Here is a 22,118-nt window from a genome sequence, read left to right on the forward strand (position 1 = left end):
TGAAATCTAAATTGCAGTGTAAAAATAGAGCTGCCAGTATTTACCCTGCACAGAAACAAAATAACCCACCCAAATCTAACTCTCTCTGCAAATGTTACATCTGCCCCACCTGCAGTGCACAAGGGGGGTCATTCCGAGTTGATCGCTCGCTAGCTATTTTTTTCAGTGTTGCGAACAGATAGTCGCCGCCTACAGGGGAGTGTATTTTTGCTTTGCAAGCGTGCGATCACATGTGCAGCCGAGCGGTACAAAAAAGTTTTGTGCAGTTTCTGAGTAGCTCAGAACTTACTCAGCCGCTGTGATCACTTCAGCCGGTCCAGTCCCAGAATTGACGTCAGACATCCGCCCTGCAAACGCTTGGACACGTCTGCGTTTTTCCAAACACTACCAGAAAACGGTCAGTTGACACCCACAAATGCCCTCTTCCTGTCAATCTCCTTGCAAACGGCTGTGCAAACGGATTCTTAGTTAAATCCATCGCTCAGCAACGATCCGCTTTGTACCCGTACGACGCACCTGCACATTGCGGTGCATATGCATGCACAGTTCTGACCTGATCGACGCGCTGCGAAAAATCCTAGCGTGCGATCAGGTCGGAATGACCCCCATGGTTTTGCTCAACTGCTAACAAATTTGCTGCTGCGATCAACTCTGAATTACCCCCCATGGTTTCAAGCCTTGTCATAGCTGCTCAAACTTCTTTCTCAATGCACATTGGACCAGTGGTCATAGCTTTCAGTCACACTGCACCTGTGTCTGCCCTGCATGTAATTCCCTTAAGGCGAGCCTTTGCGTATACAGCACTTCAGCAGCTTTTAAACGAAATCCAGATTAGATAACCCAGGTCACACCATTTACACTGCACCTTATTCTCGACCAGGGTTGAATTCCCAGTGCACTGAACCCAGGTTGACCCCTTCACTCCAAGCCAAGACCTGGGTTGCCCCAGCAATATCCTGGGTCAGAGGCTCAGTGTAAAAGAGGAATAAGTGTCAATTTGGCACCAGGGGCGGATATAGGGGTCTTGCCGTCTCTAGACACAACATTATCGGTCGTCCCCCATCACGTCACTGCCCCTTCATGTTAGGGCCTCCCGACTATGAAAGCAGCACCAGCCTCTCCCTCCCTCCCCCCACCACCACAATTTACTGACCGTTGCTCCTCCCCCTCACCAGTTACAAAATAAGAAAAATCGTTGTTATGACAAAAACAACAAAAATTAATCATCTGGCTATAGGCCTAGCAGGTGCTATTTTGCAAGTGAGCATGCTGTGCCGCCCTCTCCCCCCAGCCCCCCAGCAAGTGTCACTCCTAGGCATGTGCCTAGTGGGAAATCCACCCCTGTTTGGAACTCTGTGCTATGTAGGTAGCCTGGAATGACAACATACAAGATATTTTAATCATATTTGTGCTATCGGGATGTAGTTGGCAGACTGGTGCCTGGATCCCAACACCTATCAGAATGCCAATGCTGGAATCCCAACTGACGGCATCACGAACGTAAGTATCTGAGACAGGTTAGGGTTAGGCTGCGGGGGGAGGGTTAAAGTTAGGCTGCAGCGGGAAGGTTAGAGTTAGGCTGTGGGGGGGAGTGTAAGGGTAAGGCTGCAGGGGGAAGGATTATGGTTAGGCTGCGGAGGGAGGGTAAGACTACAGGGGAAAGGTTCTGTTGCATCTGCACCAACACAAACTATCCGTAGTGACGGGTTACTTATTGCTCTGGAGCCACTGTTTTGCTGTACTGAGCATGTGCAGCATCTGAACTTGTAAGGGACCAGAAGCTTGGCTCCAGCTTACAGTTCCATGGTTAGTACAAAGAATATATATATTTTACATTTAAATCATTTCTATAAATGAAAGGCTTATATGTAAAATATATAGTCAATATGATCGCCACCCCCACCCCAGAAAATAGCCTTATACCATACATTGTAAAGCAATCCCTACTGATTTCATAAATTATTTAGATTTTCAGGCCAGCATTTATCCAACCTCATAAATAGGCCTCCCATGCAAAAGGATCCTCAACTGGCAAGATGTTATCACTGTCAGCAGCCTCCTCCATATATACGGCACCGCCAGCTCACTTTTTGTGGTGTGATAAGTCAGACCCTTATATTAAAGTATACATTATTTACTAGCACTATTAATGTTTGGGAACTTAGGTGAGCCAGGCTGTGTGTGACTACCTACACCACTAGACTTACTGATATTACACCTATGACAGCTGTACATAGAACTGCATTTCCAAGTTGTAACATTTATCGATTGGGACATTTTCATGAAAAAACAGAGGTTTTCTCAAGGACCTTAGCACTATTTTAAGGGGAAGTTTGAGACTGAGCTATAACTGCTTCTAATTGTGCGTGTTGTCCTATATGTTTAAGCAGCAATTGTGATTACTGTTACTTTGTTGCATTAAATGACTTTGTAGCATTCATGCATTGGTGGCACATTGTTTTTTTTAATAAATGTTTATGCTTTGAAATATCATTGCTTATTAGATTTATATTGGTTTTTGCAAAGTACAGCTTTTTCTTTCCCTTTTAAGGTACCAAAAAGAATATCTCATGGGACATTAAAACAAGACCACCTATATAATAAAACCATCAATAAGTTTAGGACAATCTATTGCTCATATCGATAAAGTGTCATTTAAGTATGATAATCATTTCAGATGTCCACAACACCATGTTTGTTTTGGAGTCATAAATTAGATGTTGATTACAAGCTAAATACATAGAGACAAAGACAACATCCCATAAAATGTGTATTTCTCGTTGTGCAGCGCCATGATGTAAATGGTATACCTTCAGCATCTTACACATTTCTCTTCTATGTACAAAGAACTTTCACCACAAATTTCTATGGGGGATATTCAATTGTTTGAAAAGTGAGTTAGGTGTCTGTTTTTTCCTATCTAATAGACAGACACCCAACCGACTTTTCAAACATTTGAATATCCCCCTGTGTCTTTTAGACCTGAATATGACCCAAGTAATTCTCAGGTATTACAAACGTGTGCAGGTTCATAGAACGTGAATCAATTCCATCTTACAGAGAGCATTTTATGGAGGACTGGATTCCGATGCATACACAAAAGCCTACAAAGCTGCAATATTTCAGGCTATGGATTTGCTAAGCATCGCAAGTGAAGCATCTGCCCGGAAAAGAATAGAGACACTCACTGCAGTCATCAAAAGGTTTTTTTTGCCACCACTCACCGTTACCTCCCCCAAATGGTACCTTCCTGTAAATCACTTTGCGGTTACATCCTTACGGTGAGCAGCACTGCAAAGGTACCTTAGCACATGTGCAGTGCAATCGTGGCGCATGCGCAGTCAGCTGGTAATTGCTCTGTTATGTCAACATCAGCATTGTGTACAAATCGGAATCAGGCCCAGAGCAGAGACATTGGAAGAGGGGTACCTAGTTTCTACTTTGTATCTTTGCTACATTTAATTGCTATTGGCTTGTCAGTCTCCTAGGTGCTCAGAAATGCTCAGTATATACTACAGATTGACGACATGCAGAAGCAGCAACAAATATCAGGCATATGCATTAGCCAATAAATGGGCTACCACTATACAGTCTATGCAGGGCACTTTTCAGTCACATTGGGAGAATGGGGGTAAATGAGAATCCTCAATTTAAAAAAAGTTGTCTCCTGTGGTCACACATTCATTGGGAGATGTAGGAAACTTTGGAGAGAGATAAAGTACCAACCAATCAGCTCCTGTCATTTTTAAACACAGCCTATCAAGTAACAGTTAGAAACCGATTAGCTAGTACTTTATCTCTCTCAACTTTATCTCTTGATATAACACCCCTTCTATGTCTTATCATGTGTGCTTTGTGTGCAATGTTAGTACCACTTTGGGCAGTATATCAGAGTTGTATGGTTAGTTGTACCCATTCTTGATTAGAAAAAATAATCATGCTTTACGTATTAACAAAACCATAACATATAGTGGGAAGTCAGGGTAAGCAGACTTTCTGGCTATTATATTTGTTTATTTTATTACATTTGAAACCACCTTGCAGTGAATTCAGTAGTTTCCATGTTTTTGTGTATCACCAGATCTCACTAGAGAAAGCTATTGGTCAGTTTGTTTGCTTGTTCATGTATATTTAAGGACCAGGTGACATCACATTATTACTGGTCCAAACAAGGTCACTGACTATAAAAGCATCGCAACACAGCCATGGGGGTGGATCATCTAAACAAAATGTACGTTCTGCTACACAAGTGACAGAATGGCAGACACAGGAAACACAAAACAGACTTCAGCGTACAGTCAACAAGGACAATTTTTTATTTCCTAAATATATTATTAGCCTACAAAGTTACATAGGTGTGTGATTTAAACACACGGACACACACACACACACACACACACACACACACACACACACACACATATTGCGGTACATCCACAATAAGGGGTGCCACCCTAATATAAGTGCACATACATCAAACTGGTGAAGCCAGGCATATGAACATACATACGTTAGTTGTATATGGAATTCTCAGTCTCTCAATGAAGGGGCATCAGATGTACAAAATCTGATAAAAAAAAATAAAGATAAAAATGTCTTATCTGAACACCACACTCCAACAGGAATAAGATAAAGAAATCTGGAGCATAAAAACGTCCTTCAAACCAAATGGAACTGCAATTCATTCTAAAAAATGGTCCTGAACTAGACAGCAGCCAATCTGTATAGTAATTCTTACATTCAGAGACACAAATATAAAAATAATGATGTAAGTCTAAGGGGGGTATTCTCTGATAATTTTGGGGCTATTGAATTCACCCCCCTGCGTCTTCAATTGGGACTTTTTTGTCCGTTTTTTAAGGCATTTTGGCCAATGCCTATTCACTCTTTTTATTTTTTATTTTGTTTGCGAAAAGGCATTGGCATAAAATGCCTCAAAATCTGCGAAAACGGCCCGCGTTTTTGCCGGCCTAGGTGCGAAAATACGGGTATTCGCCAATCTACATGTTTTTCGCTCCTGCCGAATTTTTTCGCCTAGGCAAAAAAAACGCCCTGCTATTGAATAGGGTAAATCCCCATTCGCCCTACAAAATAGCGAAAAAGTAACATTTTTCTGTCTAGGCAAACAAACGTCCCTAATTGAATACCCCCAATTTTTCAAGAAAGCTTAGTGAAGCCATAGCTGTTCCATTTTACTGCTAGATTACAGGCAGTTGATGATTTAATTTTTTAGTTACCAAGGACTCTTATTAGTGAATGGCCAGAAAACAAATGGAGAGGCGTAGAGCAGCGGCATTTCTAGAGGAGGGGACTCGTGTGCAGACTCCGTGTGTAGGCCCCCTCCTCTCCTGTAGCCATCACCGCCGCTGCTAGCACTCACAGTGCCAGAGTCTACAGCGCATGCGCAGGACTCCGAAAAATGGCCGCTGCGCCCTTTTTCCAGAGTTCTGCGCATGTGCTGTAGACTCTGGCACTGTGCCAGAGTCTCTAGCGCTAGCAGCGGTGGTGATGGCTACAGGAGAGGAGGGGGCCCACACACAGTCACCAATGGATGCCGGAAAGGTGAGTATAGAAGAAATGGGTGCAGTGTGTGCGGTGTGGGCCCCCTGTGGACCCAGGGCCTGTGTGCACTGCACACACTGCACCCATTATAGATACGCCAGTGGCACAGAGTATAAAAGAAAATACAAATATAGAGACGTAATGCCAGAATATCTATGCATATCAGGAACACTTTTGTAGTTTTATAAATAATGGAAGTTTTCCACAGGGCAGCTCTCTAAAGTACTCTAAGCTGGATGTACAGTCGTTCCTGCCGCTCTGGTGGCCAAACTGGAGGCGATCAGCTGTGGCGATCGGGTCAAGGAGTCAGAACACTCCCAGTTTACAATAATCCAATTTTTCAGAAAATTGTTACGTAACACTTTTATCCACTCACCTCTTCAATTATGCTTAGAAAAGTCCCAGCCAAGCCAGAGGGGCTTACAGTAGCACTTCTAAGCCTAGGGAAGTCAGCAGCCGCTTGTTGTTCTGGACAGTGATACCACTGCAATATTTAAATACTTCTGAAGAATGTATCAAATACTGCATGCAGGGACAGAGCTTGCGAGAACGCTCTGCCCCTGCGAATCTCTACCCCGCACTTATCATGGTATTTTTCTCTCTCCTGCCACCCTCCCACTAAGCTAACACTTACCACTGTTCAGGGTATTGGTGATCTGGTGAGCCAGTGAGCCGGTCAGCTAATCGCTGGGCTCCCTCTCCCTGCTGTAAAATGAGATGCCAGACGGGAGTTTCACAGTATCTCAGTTCACAGTACAGATCAGATTTCTGGGGGTTATTATGTTGTTTGCACTGTGATCAGTAGTCTATTAGACACATATGGCTGAGCACAGAAGGGGACTCCCTACTTAATATTTTTTCTAACAATTTCAGGTTGGTAAATTTTAGCAGACCACGTTTCCCATTACCAGTATGGGAAATGTGATAGTAAGGGTTCGGAGGAGAATTTAGCAAATTCTCCTCCAATTGCCCATTCATTTAGGTGATAGTAAAATAATGTGAAATGGTGTGAAAACACTAATTTTCAGAATATTTTAGTGCAAATAATATTGATAAATATCCCTGAGTATACTGTAGCAGGAGGGTTCTTTTTAATACTCTGTGGCACCATACACCCATATCCATAAAATAATAAGATAGCTTTCTCAAAGACAATTGTAGAGTATGTGGTCATTTTGATAGAGTTGCCCTGTACTCATCATTATTTAGTTTTTGGGCCGCCTTTGCCATTTAAAAGCACACTTGTGGGGACAAAATAAACGTACTGCCTTTCATATGTTAATGCACTGAACCAATGGAGTGAATTGGAAAAGAACAATTTAACAAAGAATGTGAGTCTGTTTCTGTGCAATCCCTGGAACTAGACATTATTTAGCACAGTCTTAGTGGAACATTTAAAGAAATAAAAAGAAGATATGTAGTCCTAAATGCTTTCCAATCAGGCTGACATTTCCCTAAAGATGACCTGTCCCACTTAGAAAATAGACTTTTAAATGGGATTGCTACAAGATTATAATTGTCAAGTTTAGTTCCCAAACTATGTATGTCAAAACTTATCATTAATGAATAAATTTATTAATTTAAAAAGTCTAAAAAATGTAAAGCAAGCAGAAAAATCAATGCAAAATTTACTAAATATCAAGATACAGAACATTATTCTATTAAACTTTCAATTAAACGTTAAACTCTCGATTAGATAATGGTAAAGAAAATGAAACATTATAATCTCCAACTGGAATAAAAAATGGTAACACAGTTGCTTCATGTGAATATGATCTGGTATGTACAAAAAGCATCAAAATCTGCAAAGTGCTACACTCCCAGTCCAACCTGGTCCGTTCTAAAGACAGTAAGTAAAATAACGACAGAGGAACATATTACAAGTGTCGCTGCAGGAGAACAATACAATAACAATTTGGGCAAGGTGCATTGTGATCCCAGTTTATACCTTCCAAACATAAGGTTCTGATATTGACTTTAGTCTATTTTGACTAAAGTTGTTACTTTCATTTTTTTCTAACACAACTTATTTTTGAAGGGAACAATAACTAAAGATTGTATGAAATACTTAGCGACATGCTGTAAAAGAGGTGATTGCAAACTAGAGATCATCCACTATTGTGAAAATGTGATGGCATTTTAAAACCGCAGGTCTACAGTTCCTCCCTTGAGTTGGGTTCTGTCATGGCGTCCCACCCCTAAGATGAGGGATTACTGCGAACTTTGGAGGAATTCTTACTGGGATAAGCCGCGAGAGAAGGAACATGAAAACCATCAAACATGAAAACCACTTTATCAAAAGCATCATATCCTGTACAAGCCCCTCTAAAGGGCTTATAGGATCCGGATTACAACTCTTTAAGGGGGATGAATGGGGACCCCCGTCTGAGAGACAAGGCAAGGACCTCACTCTTTTGCCGCAGAATTGAGGATTAAAAAACACCAATCTTTTTCAAACTGAATAATAGGCAAGGACTTAAATAAAAAAAAGTAGAAAAAAAAGACTACATGAAAATTGAAAAGTCCAACAAAAAAACAAAACATGTAACAAAAAGAAAGTTAAAGCTTAACAATTTCATAGAGGTTTACACCTGTTTCACCAACTAGACAAGATAAAACTGGACAAGTTGTTTTGTACATTTTTCCAGTGATTTAGATTTCTGAATTTATCAGTCACCCTGTACACATTTACACAGACTGGGGTTTTGCCCTTTAAAATATTACTATGTTTTCTTTCCATAGAAGCACTTTGAAAGATCAGCATCCTGCGGTAACTGCTTTTTAAAATAGAAAAACAGCAAAGCTAGTTAAAGCAGACTGAAAACAAATGTAATCATCCACTGTAGGATTCCCCTGTTTGTGGCCTATTGCAACATCCGAGCCGCTTACTACTTCCAAGCACATCTCCCCAGTTGTCAACCTTCACTCAATTTGTCACAATACTTTTCATAGACTTTAAAAGCGTGCTACTTAATCTACTGAAAGGTTTCATTTTTAGAGTTCTACTAATCCTTCAATTAAAATGAATACCAGTAATGGGACACAGACATTATACACAGTAGAAAGCAAAGTTTAAAAGGCAGCATTAAATGTACAATATTCTGAAGATAAATAAAACCTACTGTATAGACTTCATATAAATCTTATTTTAGGCACTTTTATTCCTTTAACAGAAAACTTACATTTAAATACTTTTATTCTTGTATTTTATCTCTGATTCATATGGAGACACCAATGTTTAAAAGAATTAAATATTGCATAGGCCATGGATGTAGGGTTTTTTGAGTATAGAAAAAAAAAACAACAACAAAAAAACAAAACAAAAAACCCCTATACTTAAACTGTAGAGATTTTAGGACAGCAGTGTTTATTTGTTTTTGTTTTTTTGCTCCATAGTTTCGTTTTAGATATGGTGGCAAATTATGTTATTAAAATATATCTTAAGAAATTAGATACATGGTGGCAATTATAATAACATACCATTAATATTAAAAAGGAACCCATCCTGGAATCCACCCTCCACCCCAGGATAATAATCCATGTGGGCTTGTTACTAAGGATGGCGCTCTTTAATTGCAACCTCCATTTCCCGAGGATGCAGGTCTTCTGCCACCCTCACCGGAGCGTTAGTGGGAATCAACAAATATGGCCTACTCCACAGGCTAATCTATTTCAATTAATATGTCTGTATAGTTAATGCCTATGTTTTACCATCTCTTGGAGCAGGACTAGGTCATGGAAGCACATTGCATTTGAATGATTAGTTTTTTGTTTGTTTTTTACTAACCAGATGGTGAATACAGTAAAGTGCACATTCAGTTCATGGGCAGTGAGAACGTTAGCAGTGTATAACGGTGCTGCTGTGTGAGTGAGCTGAGCTGGTGCCGGCATCGGCAAGTACATGCACACACACAACAGCGGGTGGGGGGGTGGGGGCATGCTACATTCAGCAGCATGGCTGTTGCTGATGATGCACGGGAGCATGAATCATCAGCGACATAGTGCATACGCACTGGATGATATTGTGACCGATGTGTATGAATTCAGCACATCATACACGATCTTGTCTAGTGCGTATGCACATCGTACACAATATTGTCTAGTGTGTAATCACTTACTTCTAAATTCAGATTGTTGGAGGTAAGAATTTGATGGGCTTCTGACCTCTAGGACAGCAAACCCCCCAGATTATAGGGTGTTGCCACTTAAACTGAGGAACAGAATAAATAATATCCTATATAATAAAATGCTAACGCTGCTCCTCACCTCTATAAGGGGAATTCAAGTGTTTTGTGCACCGGCGGCCACTAGATGGCACCCGACGGAGCAAGTCAAGTGTTGCTCTGTTCGGGCATGCATAGCCACTGGCGCTGACATTAATATTACGTTGTGCCATCATTTTGACGGGCTGGTAACTAGTTAATTAAATAATTAATATGCAGCTGAAATAATCAGGACTTTCTCAGCCGCTGCGATCACATCAGCCTGTCCAGGACCGGAATTGATGTCAGAAACCCTCCCTGCAAACGCTTGGACACGTCAGTGTTTTTGCTAAGACTCCCTGAAAAAGGTCAGTTGCCACCCACAAACGCCCTCCTCCTGTCAATCTCCATGCGATCGCTTTTTTCGCACCATCCCGTTGCTGCCCAGTGATCCCCGTTGCTGCGGTCTGATGCACCTGCGCATTGCAGTGTATACGCAGCTCACATCTGATTGCAGGCTGTGAGAAAATGCAGCCTAGCCATCAGGTCTGAATTAGGCCCTAAATCTCTGTCTGTGTGGCCAGCTTAAAAAAAATGGTTTATTGAAAAATCAGCATTGATCATTACGGAAATTTGGAGCAACTTTTTGCAAGATGTGTTTCATAATTGTCCTTCCCCAAAATGATCAAGCTATAGCAAACGGAGGTTTCTGGTTTCTGAACTGGAGAAGGATTCTGGGCACTGGAGACTTTCAGCCTCCTCCCCAAATATAGAAAGCCTCTGCTCTTGCCTATAAATAATTATTAATTAGTGAAATAGAAAGTGCACATATAAAGAAAAAAGTTATTATAAACAATTGACATAAAGACTAGTAAAGTAGAGATTATAGATGCCAAATAGTTAGCAGTCATTTTACCTGAATCACCCGCATGTTGAGCCCTGTCTCTTGGGCTAATTGCTCTCGAATATGCCTTGTGGGTTTTGGAGTAGCTGCAAACGCAGCCTTGAGGGTTTCTAGTTGCTTTGCTTTAATAGTGGTCCTAGGTCCTCTTCTTTTGGTACCAGAGTTCTGCTCCTCGTTCTCATTATTGGCAGTCTCTTTATCGGATGATGTGGAATGATCTGTCTCTTTAGTTTCATCCTGTATGGGGTCTTGAAGATCTGGTGATAAACTTCTGTCTGTACAAGAGGACACTAAGAAAAAGAAAAAAAATAAGAGTTCTAAACACATAAGATAATGTATTGCAAAACAGTAATTAACTGCACATAAAATAGTACAAATAAAAAGAAAACCTCTCTAGCCAATGATATTACTTATAGACATAAATAACATTTATGGTAATTATTTTATATAATTCACAGCTAATAGCAAATGGGTTTACTTTAACCAGTGTTACATTACATTTCAAAGTTAAAGTCTGAAGTAAGGTTGATACCAGAATTATGCAATGCCCCATGGCTACTGTCAAATCAATAGTTTCATATGGTCTTTGATAGTGGAAAGCTGCCGAAACTTTAAGCCAGAGTCAACCCTACAATTAGGCAAACTGGAGGAGCAGCATGCTTTGGGGGCAGCACATCAAAAATAAATTACATTTTCTCTGAGGCATTGTATGTATAGGTGTTTTCTCTAGATAATGGATCTAATACTGAATACAGTGGGAATTAATGTGTCTTAATTTATGTACTACGCTAAATGATGTTGGTTAGTTTAAGGAATGTTAAGGAAAAATTTTAGTTGCTGCCTCAGGCTGAAAAATAAGTAGCTGAAACCCTGCTGGGAATGCGAAGATAATTTGTGAACAACTTTTTTAAAGAGACATGTCATCAGCACAGTTGTAGTGGCCATGTTGTAGGCTGCAGGGGGGACCAGTAACATCACTTGAGGCACCATATGACCAAAGTTCATAAGACACTGCGTCCTACACAGCATTGTCATGAAAACTGCTTTGGTCCACAAAATAGCTGGAGATTGGGAAGGAACAAGGGCTGGTGATTGGGAAGGAGCAAGGGCCTGTAATTGTTAAGGAGCAAGGGCTAATGATCGGGAAGGAGCAAGGGCTGGTGATCGGGAAGGAGCAAGGGCTGGTGATCGGGAAGGAGCAAGGGCTGGTGAATGTGAAGAGTGGTGAGCAGAAAGGCACATTAAGGTAAAGGTATGTGGTAGAGGTTGTGTTATTACGTCAAGGCACAAATGGGCTTATGCAGAGTTAAAAGTAAATTGGGTATATTTTCCGTATAACAAGCATATGTGTAAATAATGTAGATAAATATTTGCCCATGTGCAGAATTTTATGCATCTTCCCCTGTGGTGCTTATAGTCATCATCATCATCCTTATCATCATCATCAGTGCCAACTTGGACCTGAACTACACTAGCTGCACAGAATGGACCTCCAAACAGCTAAACTTGTCCAATACAGCGTCAACCCACCCAAGACAGTTTGGAATAACAAATGAGAATGTGCTTGCACAACCAAAAACCATTAACATAGTACTCATATTAAAAAAAAAAAAAAATCCCTAATGAACAAAATAATTGTTACGACTAAGGGGGTCATTTTTTGCAGAGTAGCGATCAGGTCTCTACTGTGCATGCGTATGCACCGCAGTGCGCAGGCACATCGTACGGGTACACAGCGGATCGTTGCTGAGCTATGGATTTAACGAAGAATCCATTTGCATGGGCGATTGCAAGGAGACTGACAGGAAGAGGGCGTTTGTGGGTGGCAACTGACCGTTTTCTGGGAGTGTTTGGAAAAACGCAGGCGTGTCCAAGAGTTTGCTGGGCGGGTGTCTGACGTCAATTCCGGGACCAAAAAGAATGAAGTGATCGCAAGGGCTGAGCAAGTCCAGACCTACTCAAAAACTGCACAAAATGTTTTTGCACAGCTTGGCTGCACAGGCGTTCACACTCTTGCAAAGAGAAAATACACTCCCCCGTGGGCGGCGACTATGCGTTTGCACGGCAGCTAAAAGTAGCTAGCGAGCTATCAACTCGGAAGGACCCCCTAAGTCAGAAATAAGTGAAACATTACAAATAATAATTTTAAAGCAACATGAGAGTGATGTTTTAGGCTCTGTTTCCCCTCCCCCCCCTGAAACTACAATAATTACACAAGAATCACTTTGTGTAATTGTTGCTGCTTTACACAAACAATAACATTTAATGCCAAAGGCAGAAAAGCATTTGTAAAGTGGTTACTTTTTGGTTTGGAGAGCCAATAAACCCAACATGAATACACAGTCCACAATGTTAACACATTCGTACAGTTATCACGAGGATAATAGTAACTTTTTATACTAAGTATAGTATAAACAAATCTCTATGAACCAGTGTTGTTGGGGTCAGTGCCCTGCTCACCCTCCTCTTTATTTATTTGTGCATTATCTATTCCCACTATAAAAGTAGAGCCATACTACTCTGCCATATTAATCCATTTATATTTTAGATAAGTGGTATAAGGACAACTAGGATCTAGGTAAGACAAGGTAAAGCATCAGTGCTGACTGTAAGGATCTCGACTGTAAATCTTTCCTGTCCTTCCAAATTTAGTAGGCAGCATAATATGTACAATCTAGGGGACTAAACAAACTGGCCAATTAACATCGGTCTATTCTACAGCAGAATATTTTACCTCCTTCGTCTCATACTATATACTGTAAGTTAATAATAATAATAATAATAATAATAATACCTGCCCCCACTGTATTTCAAGTCTTCACCCAGGCAATTACGAAACATTGTAGCCAAAATGTCAAAGTAAGTAACACTGTTCAATGTGTAGAAAATAAACTAGTGCCATTTATCGCATTAACATTGGAATTCATTTATAATAATAGCACATTGTAATGTTATGAATCAAATAGTTTTATTTCATATTTTTATGCTGTGTTGAGCAGAGGACACAATGTTAAATACATTAAGAGTTCACAAATATTTAAACTGGTATCTGGTCAGATGGTCGACAATGTTAAGGTCGACACTCAATAGGTCGACCACTATTGGTCGACATTTACATTGTCGACATGGACTAATGGTCAACTCATGAAAATGGTCAACACATGAAAGGTCGACACATGAAAAGGTCGACATGAGTTTTTCACATTTTTTTCCTTTCTTGGAACTTTTTCATACTTTACGATCCACGTGGACTACGATTGGGAACGGTAACCTGTGCCAAGCGCAGCGGTAGCGGAGCGAGGCACCTTGCCCGAAGCATGGCAAGCGAAGCGAGCCATGCGAGGGGACACGGTGCACTAATTGGGGTTCCCCGTCACTTTACGCAGAAAACTACACCAAAAAAAGGTAAAAAACTCATGTCGACCTTTTCAAGTGTTGACCATTTTCACGTGTCGACCATTAGTCCATGTCAACCATTTCAATGTCGACCAATAGTGGTCGTCCTAATGAGTGTCAACCTTAACAGTATCGACCATTCATACCGGAACCATTTAAACTGTACCCACTAAGATCAACTTTTTTTTTTTCTTTAAAGCATAGTTAGGTTAGATAGAAAAGCAAAAGAAGTACAAAGCAAATCATGGCAAAGGCTGCATGGATCTTTGAGAATGGCTACTTGTCTGCTGATCACAGAAGGGAAGATTAGACTTCAACACATTAATCTGCCAGCTCCAACAACAACATGCTAACAGGAGATGGTGGAAGGAACCATATCAGCTACGTTAGATCAGATGTGTCATCCAGTTCTTGACCTTTGTGGTGCTGACAGAACAACATTACCCTGCATATATCTCCAGTATAAAACCTAAACTTGCCTTTTTTAATGTAGTACTTTATTAAAGTATAAAATATAGCATATCTTCCAGTTTATCTCTTCTTTACCCTTATTTTTTATACTATTGAGAGTTGATATTAAATGCAGATGCATGAAACCACTGAAAGAACCAAGGAATGTTTGCCTATAGCAACCAATTAGATTCAACCTGTCATTTTATAGACTGCAGTAGAAGAATGATAGCTAAAATCTAATTGGTTGCTATGGGCAACTTCTCTGCTTGTCCTCTTTAAAACGTTTGATAAATCTCCTCACTAAGTCTAATTCGATAATGTCATCAGTCTCCAATGGGATGCTCTATTGTTATAGCATTTTTATTTTTTTGTGTGAATTTAATGTCACCCCCTTTCCCCAAATTGCTGTTTTAACCATTGTCAAATCTGTAATGGGTGAAGGGTGTACAGAGCCAACCCTCTGCACCCATATAATTACCTCTCAGGATAACCTCTCCCATGTCGGCTGGCGCTGCAGGGAGTAAGCACCTGGAAAATGTTGCTTTTTTCCCAGAGATTTGCACATGCGCAGTAGACTCTGGCACAAATCCAGAGCCCACTATGCTGTCAGAGGGGAGGAGGGAGTCCTCTCTATTAAACCACCCCTAGTTTTAAACTAACTCCCATCCGTCCTCTTCACTTTGCTAATGTATGCTGCCTCTCCTGCCTACTGATTACTTCCTCCCACTACTACCTCTAAGATTTTTCATGTGCTGCTCCCTTTCTCTAGAATTCTCTACCTCTTCCGCTCAGACTCTCCACCTCTCTACAGAACTTCAAACGGGCTCTCAAGACCCACTTCTTCACTAAACCCAGCCATCTCCCATTATAACCCACTGTTCCAGGGGCATAGCCAGTACTTTGTGTGCTCCAAACCAAATTTTTAAGGGGCCCCTGTGGAGACACCTCTGCATGGCAGTTGTTAGTTTTATGCCCCATAATAGCGCCCTAGTCTATTTTATCAATAATTGTAGTGTCTTAGTTTACATTATGTCACATTGCAGGGCTGCCAATACACATTATGCCCGACTGTACACCAAATCACATTATGACATACAGTGTCAACAGTTCATATTATGCCATATTGCAGTGCCCTCAGCTCATATAATGCCAAAAGCTATAGGGCCTTCACTTCGTGCTGTGCCACATTAAAGTGATCCACTTTACATTAGGTAATAATATAGAGCTCTTCTGTTCATTTTATACCACATTACAATAAGTAGGTCCAGGGGCATAACTAGATATATTGTATGCCCTAAAGCAAAAGTTTGTAAGTGCCTCTATGTATAATCCAACAAGAAAAAATGTATATAACACATGTACAATATCTGTGACAGGGAAGGTGGCTCCTCTCAGTTCTGGGCTCCACAGTAGCTGCACTCCCTGCACCTGTCGTAGCTACGACCTTGCTCTGTTCCACACGCACTGTCTACCCCAACTATGTCACACCTGTCTGTCTACCTCTTCTCCTTTGAATGTACGCTCTCAAGAGCAGGGCCCTCTTCCATCATTTGCTTTTCCTTCTTTGACTTAAACTATCTTTTACGCCATACTCCCTTCAATGGCACCAAATCCATCCGTTTTCTGCCACCCTGATACTTATTTCAGTATTGTCTGTGGATGCAGCTATGTTTATATACCCTGTAATACCCCTTTTACACTCGCAGAAAAATCCTGGGATATTGCACGTGAACGCGCATCATCCCGGGATTTGTCTCAGTGTAAATGGGTACAGGGACAATTTCCCGGGACGAGCATCCCGGGATTTCATCCCAGGTCTAGAGCAGGGTTGAACCCGGGACCGTCCCGGGAAGCTGCCAGTGTAAACGGGTATACCGAGTCAAGGCGACCCGGCACCCGTTCTCTTCATAGGAGGAGGCGGTGCTTGGAGAAGATTATCTCCAAGCACCGCCTCTGGGAGACTCAGCTGTGACGTCACTGACCCGGCAATATGCCGGGTCAGCCCGCTAATGTGAAAGGGTCATTCCCGGGAATGTGTCCCGGCAAATATACTGGGACACATTCCCGGGAATGAACTTTCCTGCGAGTGTAAAAGGGGTATAATTGTCCAATATTGTATTGAACTGTAAAGGGCCCCATACACTAGAACGATAATGCCCGATTTCAGCCCAGTTCGGGCATTCGGGCCGATATATTGGGTGAAATTGGGCATTTTGGCTGTGTATCCGATCCGATGCGCAGACCTCGTGAGCATCGGATCCTCCAGATCGCTACTGCTGCACTCGTTATATGTCGGTTCCCGCAGGTATGGCTGGGATCGCATAGATATATCGCATGCAAAATGTACAAAATCAGTTTGAATCGTATGGAACCCCTCCCGGGAAGCTCCCGGGAGAGTTCAAGGGAAATTGCCCCCACTTCAGCCTCTAGACATATCGTTCTAGTGCACGGGGCCCTTAAGTCACTGTTTTCCTGTTTTGCTTATTTGTTTATGTACTCTGTAATTGGGCGCTGCGGATCCCATGTGGCACTATATAAACATAGGATAACAATAATAATAATAATAATAATAATAATAATAATAATAATAATAATATAGTGCTTAATAAATAAATAAATGAACTGCAGTGGTTGAATAAGCAGGTCTGGTTGCAGAAGAACAAATATTTTTTTTTAAATAACCTAAACTCCATGCTGAAGACCTCATAAAAGGAACTAACATTCTCAAACACCTTACAGTGTTAAGTTAATGCTCCACATACTGTATGCAGCTTTCCTTGATATGGTGGTTGCCTTAATCCAGCCAATGGTGAACCGTGGACTATCGTTGTTAATTGCTGAGGTTTTTCATATTAAAAAAGAAAAAAAAGCAAATTTGGTGTTTACTATTTTAAGTAAAGTGATTCAAATGTACAGTGTCCGGATTTAGCTGGAAACAACCAACTGATCTATAGAAAAATGTGTTGAAGGTGCAGAATTCTGGCACTTTTGTGCTTACATTGGAGCTCTGCATTTTACAATACTGTACTATGTACAGGTGAACTCACTGTAAAACAATCTACATTAGAGATACCTGGAAAGGCAGAGCTTTCATTTTGGATGGTAACCTGTTGTTAACAAGGTTTTATAGTTAATTGGACTTGTTTTGAGCAAGTGAACATAATGAACAGAAATATGGAAGTGATGTCCCTTCCAAGTCCAAGCAGCTGACGATTGTGTGGTTGAATATTTTTTGGTGCATGGGATAATGAATGGTACTGTACATTAAAAGATTGGGTGGAAAAACTCTTCCAAATGGTAGTAATGTGTGAAAGCGGTGTTCTGTGATGCTGGCTGGTTAACAAAAGCAGGTGTGTCTGGCACTTGTGGTAATGCTCAGACTAGATGGCTGCTCCTGCTTTCAGTTCAACCCACAGGCTGGCATGCAGGAGACAGGAGGGGGTGTTTGTGTATCTCTAAGCTCTGTCTGAGATTAGCAAATCATGACCTCTATTAAGGGCTCATGTGGAAGCGTTAGAACCGAGGTGCGGATAGAGGGGGGAGGAGGAGGAGGAGGAGGGGGCGCAGAGAGATGCACAGAGAAATGAGAGTAAAATGATACGTGCGAGAGAGCGAGAAAGAGGTTTTTTTTTAGGATATATACATAATCAACTTTAAACGATATAATTTATGCATGTATTCATAACAGGCTTTACAGTAAAATATACATCGCTGGCTATACAAGATCAATGTATCGGTAATAAGACAAGGTACACAATGTAATATTGATGAATCAATTGATATTAGTGATATTCATAGGTCGTAAATACTCACTTGCACTTGATCTAACATAACACAAGATAAAGGCAATGACTTGGACCTAACACCTCAAGGAAGACTGCAGCTAACTAGCTGGTCACTGAATAAACCCACCTGAGTTAAGGCTGCTTTCCTTCAGGCTGCTTGTGCTCACATAATCTTCTTTGCAGACAAATTTGTTCTCATCTATAATGTACAGTTCCTCGCCAGTAGAAAGCTGCTTGTTGCAGACCATACAGGTAAAACAATTCAAGTGGAACACTTTGTTTCTGGCTTTCCTCACTAGGTCACTGGGGGAGATCCCCAAGGAGCACCCAGCACATTTTGTACCAAATCTCCTGCAAAGGTAAACGTGAAAGGTTCAGAAGGGGAATAAAACATCAGTTGTATTCTGCTAAAAACTGGCAATTAGTAATAAATTGCGAAATATAATTAAAAAATGATGTGATTCCTAATACATACATTTCTGCTGGAGTCCGTGAGGCTCCTCGGCTAGTTTACATCTACTTATGTAGTGGTACACGCAAAGATGAGCCAAATCATGTAAGCGATGGCCAAGGTTAGAGAGAGCAAATGGCCAAGGAGACACCCGATCAAGGGCTACAGTAGTTTCGTAGGGCTTGCTTATGTCACCCCAAATCTCCCTATGTGGGAAGTTTGTGGATGTTTATACACAGAGACATATATAGACGGAACAATCGCCTACATACGTGTATATAGAATCAGCTCGGCTCCTCTGCGCCCCAATAAAATATGAATATTAACACGTTGAAAGTAAAAAGCAAAATAAAAAACTTTCAATCCAGCTAGAGCCAAACACTAAATAAAATGAGCTACATAAAAAAAACCTACATTAGAATATGTAACTCATTTTACTACAACATATGAAAATACTTATCAGTGTTTTCTTGTATCTATATATAAATTTAGATACATTTTTATTTTGTTTTAAACTTGTCCTAAATAAGCCACTCTAAATGAATTCTAGATGAATTAGTAATAGCCAAAGTAATCTAACTTCGTTCAAATATAAGTATATTTTTATTCAGCGCCTAAAACTACTTAAATAAGCTTTCTTTTTTTCTACACTTTTAAAATGTTAAATGCGTATCTATCTATCTATCTATCTATCTATCTATCTATCTATCTATCTATCTATCTATCTATCTATCTATCTATCCATGAATCTATCTATATCTATATATGTCCCTTATAATAAGATGACCCTTAAACTAGCTATTTTTTATTTTTAGCTCAAAGGAACAGCAACCAAAAATACTGAATGTACGATTTCTTGTTCATCTATTCATAGTGTACATATACTTCATATTTACATTATGTGATATTACCATTTATTCTTCCATTTCGAAAACAATGAGTAAGGAAAGAAAAAAAAAAGAAGATTTTATATAGATATAGTGTGAAACAGATTTATATTTTTATTCTGTGTACACACACACACACACACACACACACACACACACACACACACACACACACACACACACACACACACACACACACACACACACGGGGTAGGTCATGTAATGTACAGGACAGTCATAGATTAATGTCCCTAGCGCAACCCATTTGCGGGTTCTTTAGGAATAAAGCAGGCGCCCCACGGAAATGAATTCTGCGTGTATTTATTTACCAATGAACAACTACGGAAAACACACCTAAATGTGCGCACTTTTTGAAATATATTTTATAGCATAAATATGTGGATGGAAAAAAATATTGAAGTAATCAAACTTTTATCATGAGACATGGATATCGCTTGCATCAATAGCTTATTTTATTTACTATAATCCACCCCACAAGCATTACATCACACACACACACACACACACACACACACACACACACACACACACACACACGCGCGCGCGCGCGCGTGTGTGTGTGTGTGTGTGTCCTATTCCCGAAAAATACAATTATCATAAACATAGTAGAAGTATATATATCCATATATATTATAATAAGCTAGGGTGTGCAGTCCAGGCCCCGTTTCCATATATATATATATATATATATATATATATATATATATATATATATATATGTAAAGATATATATATATATGTGTATATATATATATATATATATATATATATATATATATATACAATCTATGTCTAAGATAGATAGTGTAGCAGCCCAACACCCTCAAGTACTCTTCACCTCAGGCGAGATCTGACTTTGATGTAGTGACTGTAATACAGGTCATAAGTCATGGTTGCCTTATCCAGAAAAATAATTAGCTCACCTGCACCTTATCAAAAATCATTAAATGCTCCTAAATAGTTTCCACATTAGTTGGGAGGGGACTTTCAGTAACCAGCGAGTTAAAACTAAGTACTCATTTGTTTCATGGCGGAAAAAGGACCTAATTAACCTCTTCCTCACCTGGCTTACAAAACTATCTGTCAATCAAATGTTGCAAAGCAAGTAAACCCTCACAGGTGAGCAGGGGAGGTAGAAGTGAAATGCCGATTTAAATGAGTAGATTTAGGTCAATTACATTACACTGCATTGAAAGTACACAAATAGACTTCAGAGTTTAACATGACAAAGAAACATTCCACTTGTGACAATCGGAATCTTTTTTTTCTTAACCTATTCCAATGTGAGACCTACTGTCAGAGCTCTGGCCTGGCCCCTTCGGCAGGGTGGGTGAGTTCTGCATTATAAAGGAAAGGACCTTCTATTGTTAAGCATAAAACATATAAACTTAATACAATGTTTGCACTTTGTTTCCAAAACTTTGCGTATAACATAAATCAGGTTTCTTGTTTGTATTCAATACACCATATATTTTAAGCGCGAGAATAGAAATTAAAATATATGAAGCACAGTGTGTGTGTGTGTGTGTGTGTGTGTGTGTGTGTGTGTGTGTGTGTACAAATAAATAAAACATTATCCCCAAATGTTGCTGTGAAACAAAACAAGTTGGATTCATTAATATTTATGTCACCTGACATGTATATCTTCCCCATTCCCGTACCATGTTATTGCACGTGTTTGTAAATATATATATATATATATATATATATATCTCAATACACACATATAAGACGTATATTGTTTAATACCCTACCAATAACAACACATGCATTCCCGTCCATACAGTATGTGTGTGTCACCCACAATGTGTGTATGTATATCGTTCTCTACTTTGGAATCATCTGTGTATACACAAACGACTGACAAATACTGTGAGCCAAATAAAATATTACACATTATACTGAAATGTGAAAATCTTGTAAGGTACAAAATTCCTGTGAATATAAACATCAGTTTTCCAGCAAAGCATGAATTACCTGGCTAAAAGAATAATCTCAACAACAACAACAACAACAACAACAACTAATAATAATAATAATAATAATAATAATAATAATAATAATAATAACAACGATAATAATAATAATAATAATAATAATAATAATAATAATAATAATAATAATATTTGCTTACCTGAAGAAGTCGGTCTTGCAGTAGAGTTTGCCTTCCCTGGAGAAACACTTCTCTGTAAGGTTACATTTACAGTCACAACACTGGACACATTTCACATGCCAAGCCCGGTCCAGGACATTGAGAAGAAAACGATCCAGGATGGGCCTCTCACAGCCAGCGCAATGGACCATCATGATTAACCAGAGCACCTACAGCTGGATATTTCCAAAGAAATCCACATATACCCGACTCAGCACCACCACCACCACCCTCAGTCTCAGCTCTGTCCCCGGGCCGTGTAATAGCAGCACATCTGACAAAGGTACACTTCTACCAGGAAAGAA

The 22,118-nt window shown here is 40.1% G+C and overlaps 2 protein-coding genes across 2 annotated transcripts in view; both read right to left on the bottom strand.

The window, feature by feature from the left end:
• FICD (FIC domain protein adenylyltransferase) overlaps positions 1-22,118 on the bottom strand; it is a 1,034,845-nt gene that overhangs the window by 723,688 nt on the left and 289,039 nt on the right. The gene's annotated exons all lie outside the window — the stretch shown is intronic.
• The window catches only part of LHX5 (LIM homeobox 5), a 42,384-nt gene that overhangs the window by 20,079 nt on the left and 187 nt on the right, over positions 1-22,118 (bottom strand). Inside the window, exons 1-3 of the mRNA XM_063913563.1 lie at positions 21,796-22,118; positions 18,430-18,653; positions 10,681-10,958 (exon numbers count right to left, since the gene is read on the bottom strand). The exon at positions 21,796-22,118 is cut by the window's right edge and continues 187 nt beyond it. Of these exons, the coding sequence (XP_063769633.1) occupies positions 10,681-10,958; positions 18,430-18,653; positions 21,796-21,968 (675 nt within the window). The 5' untranslated portion in view covers positions 21,969-22,118. The remainder of the gene's footprint in view (positions 1-10,680; positions 10,959-18,429; positions 18,654-21,795) is intronic.

The sequence above is a fragment of the Pseudophryne corroboree genome, chromosome 1 (assembly GCF_028390025.1).
Source record: "Pseudophryne corroboree isolate aPseCor3 chromosome 1, aPseCor3.hap2, whole genome shotgun sequence".
NCBI classification, from domain to species: Eukaryota; Metazoa; Chordata; class Amphibia; order Anura; family Myobatrachidae; genus Pseudophryne; species Pseudophryne corroboree.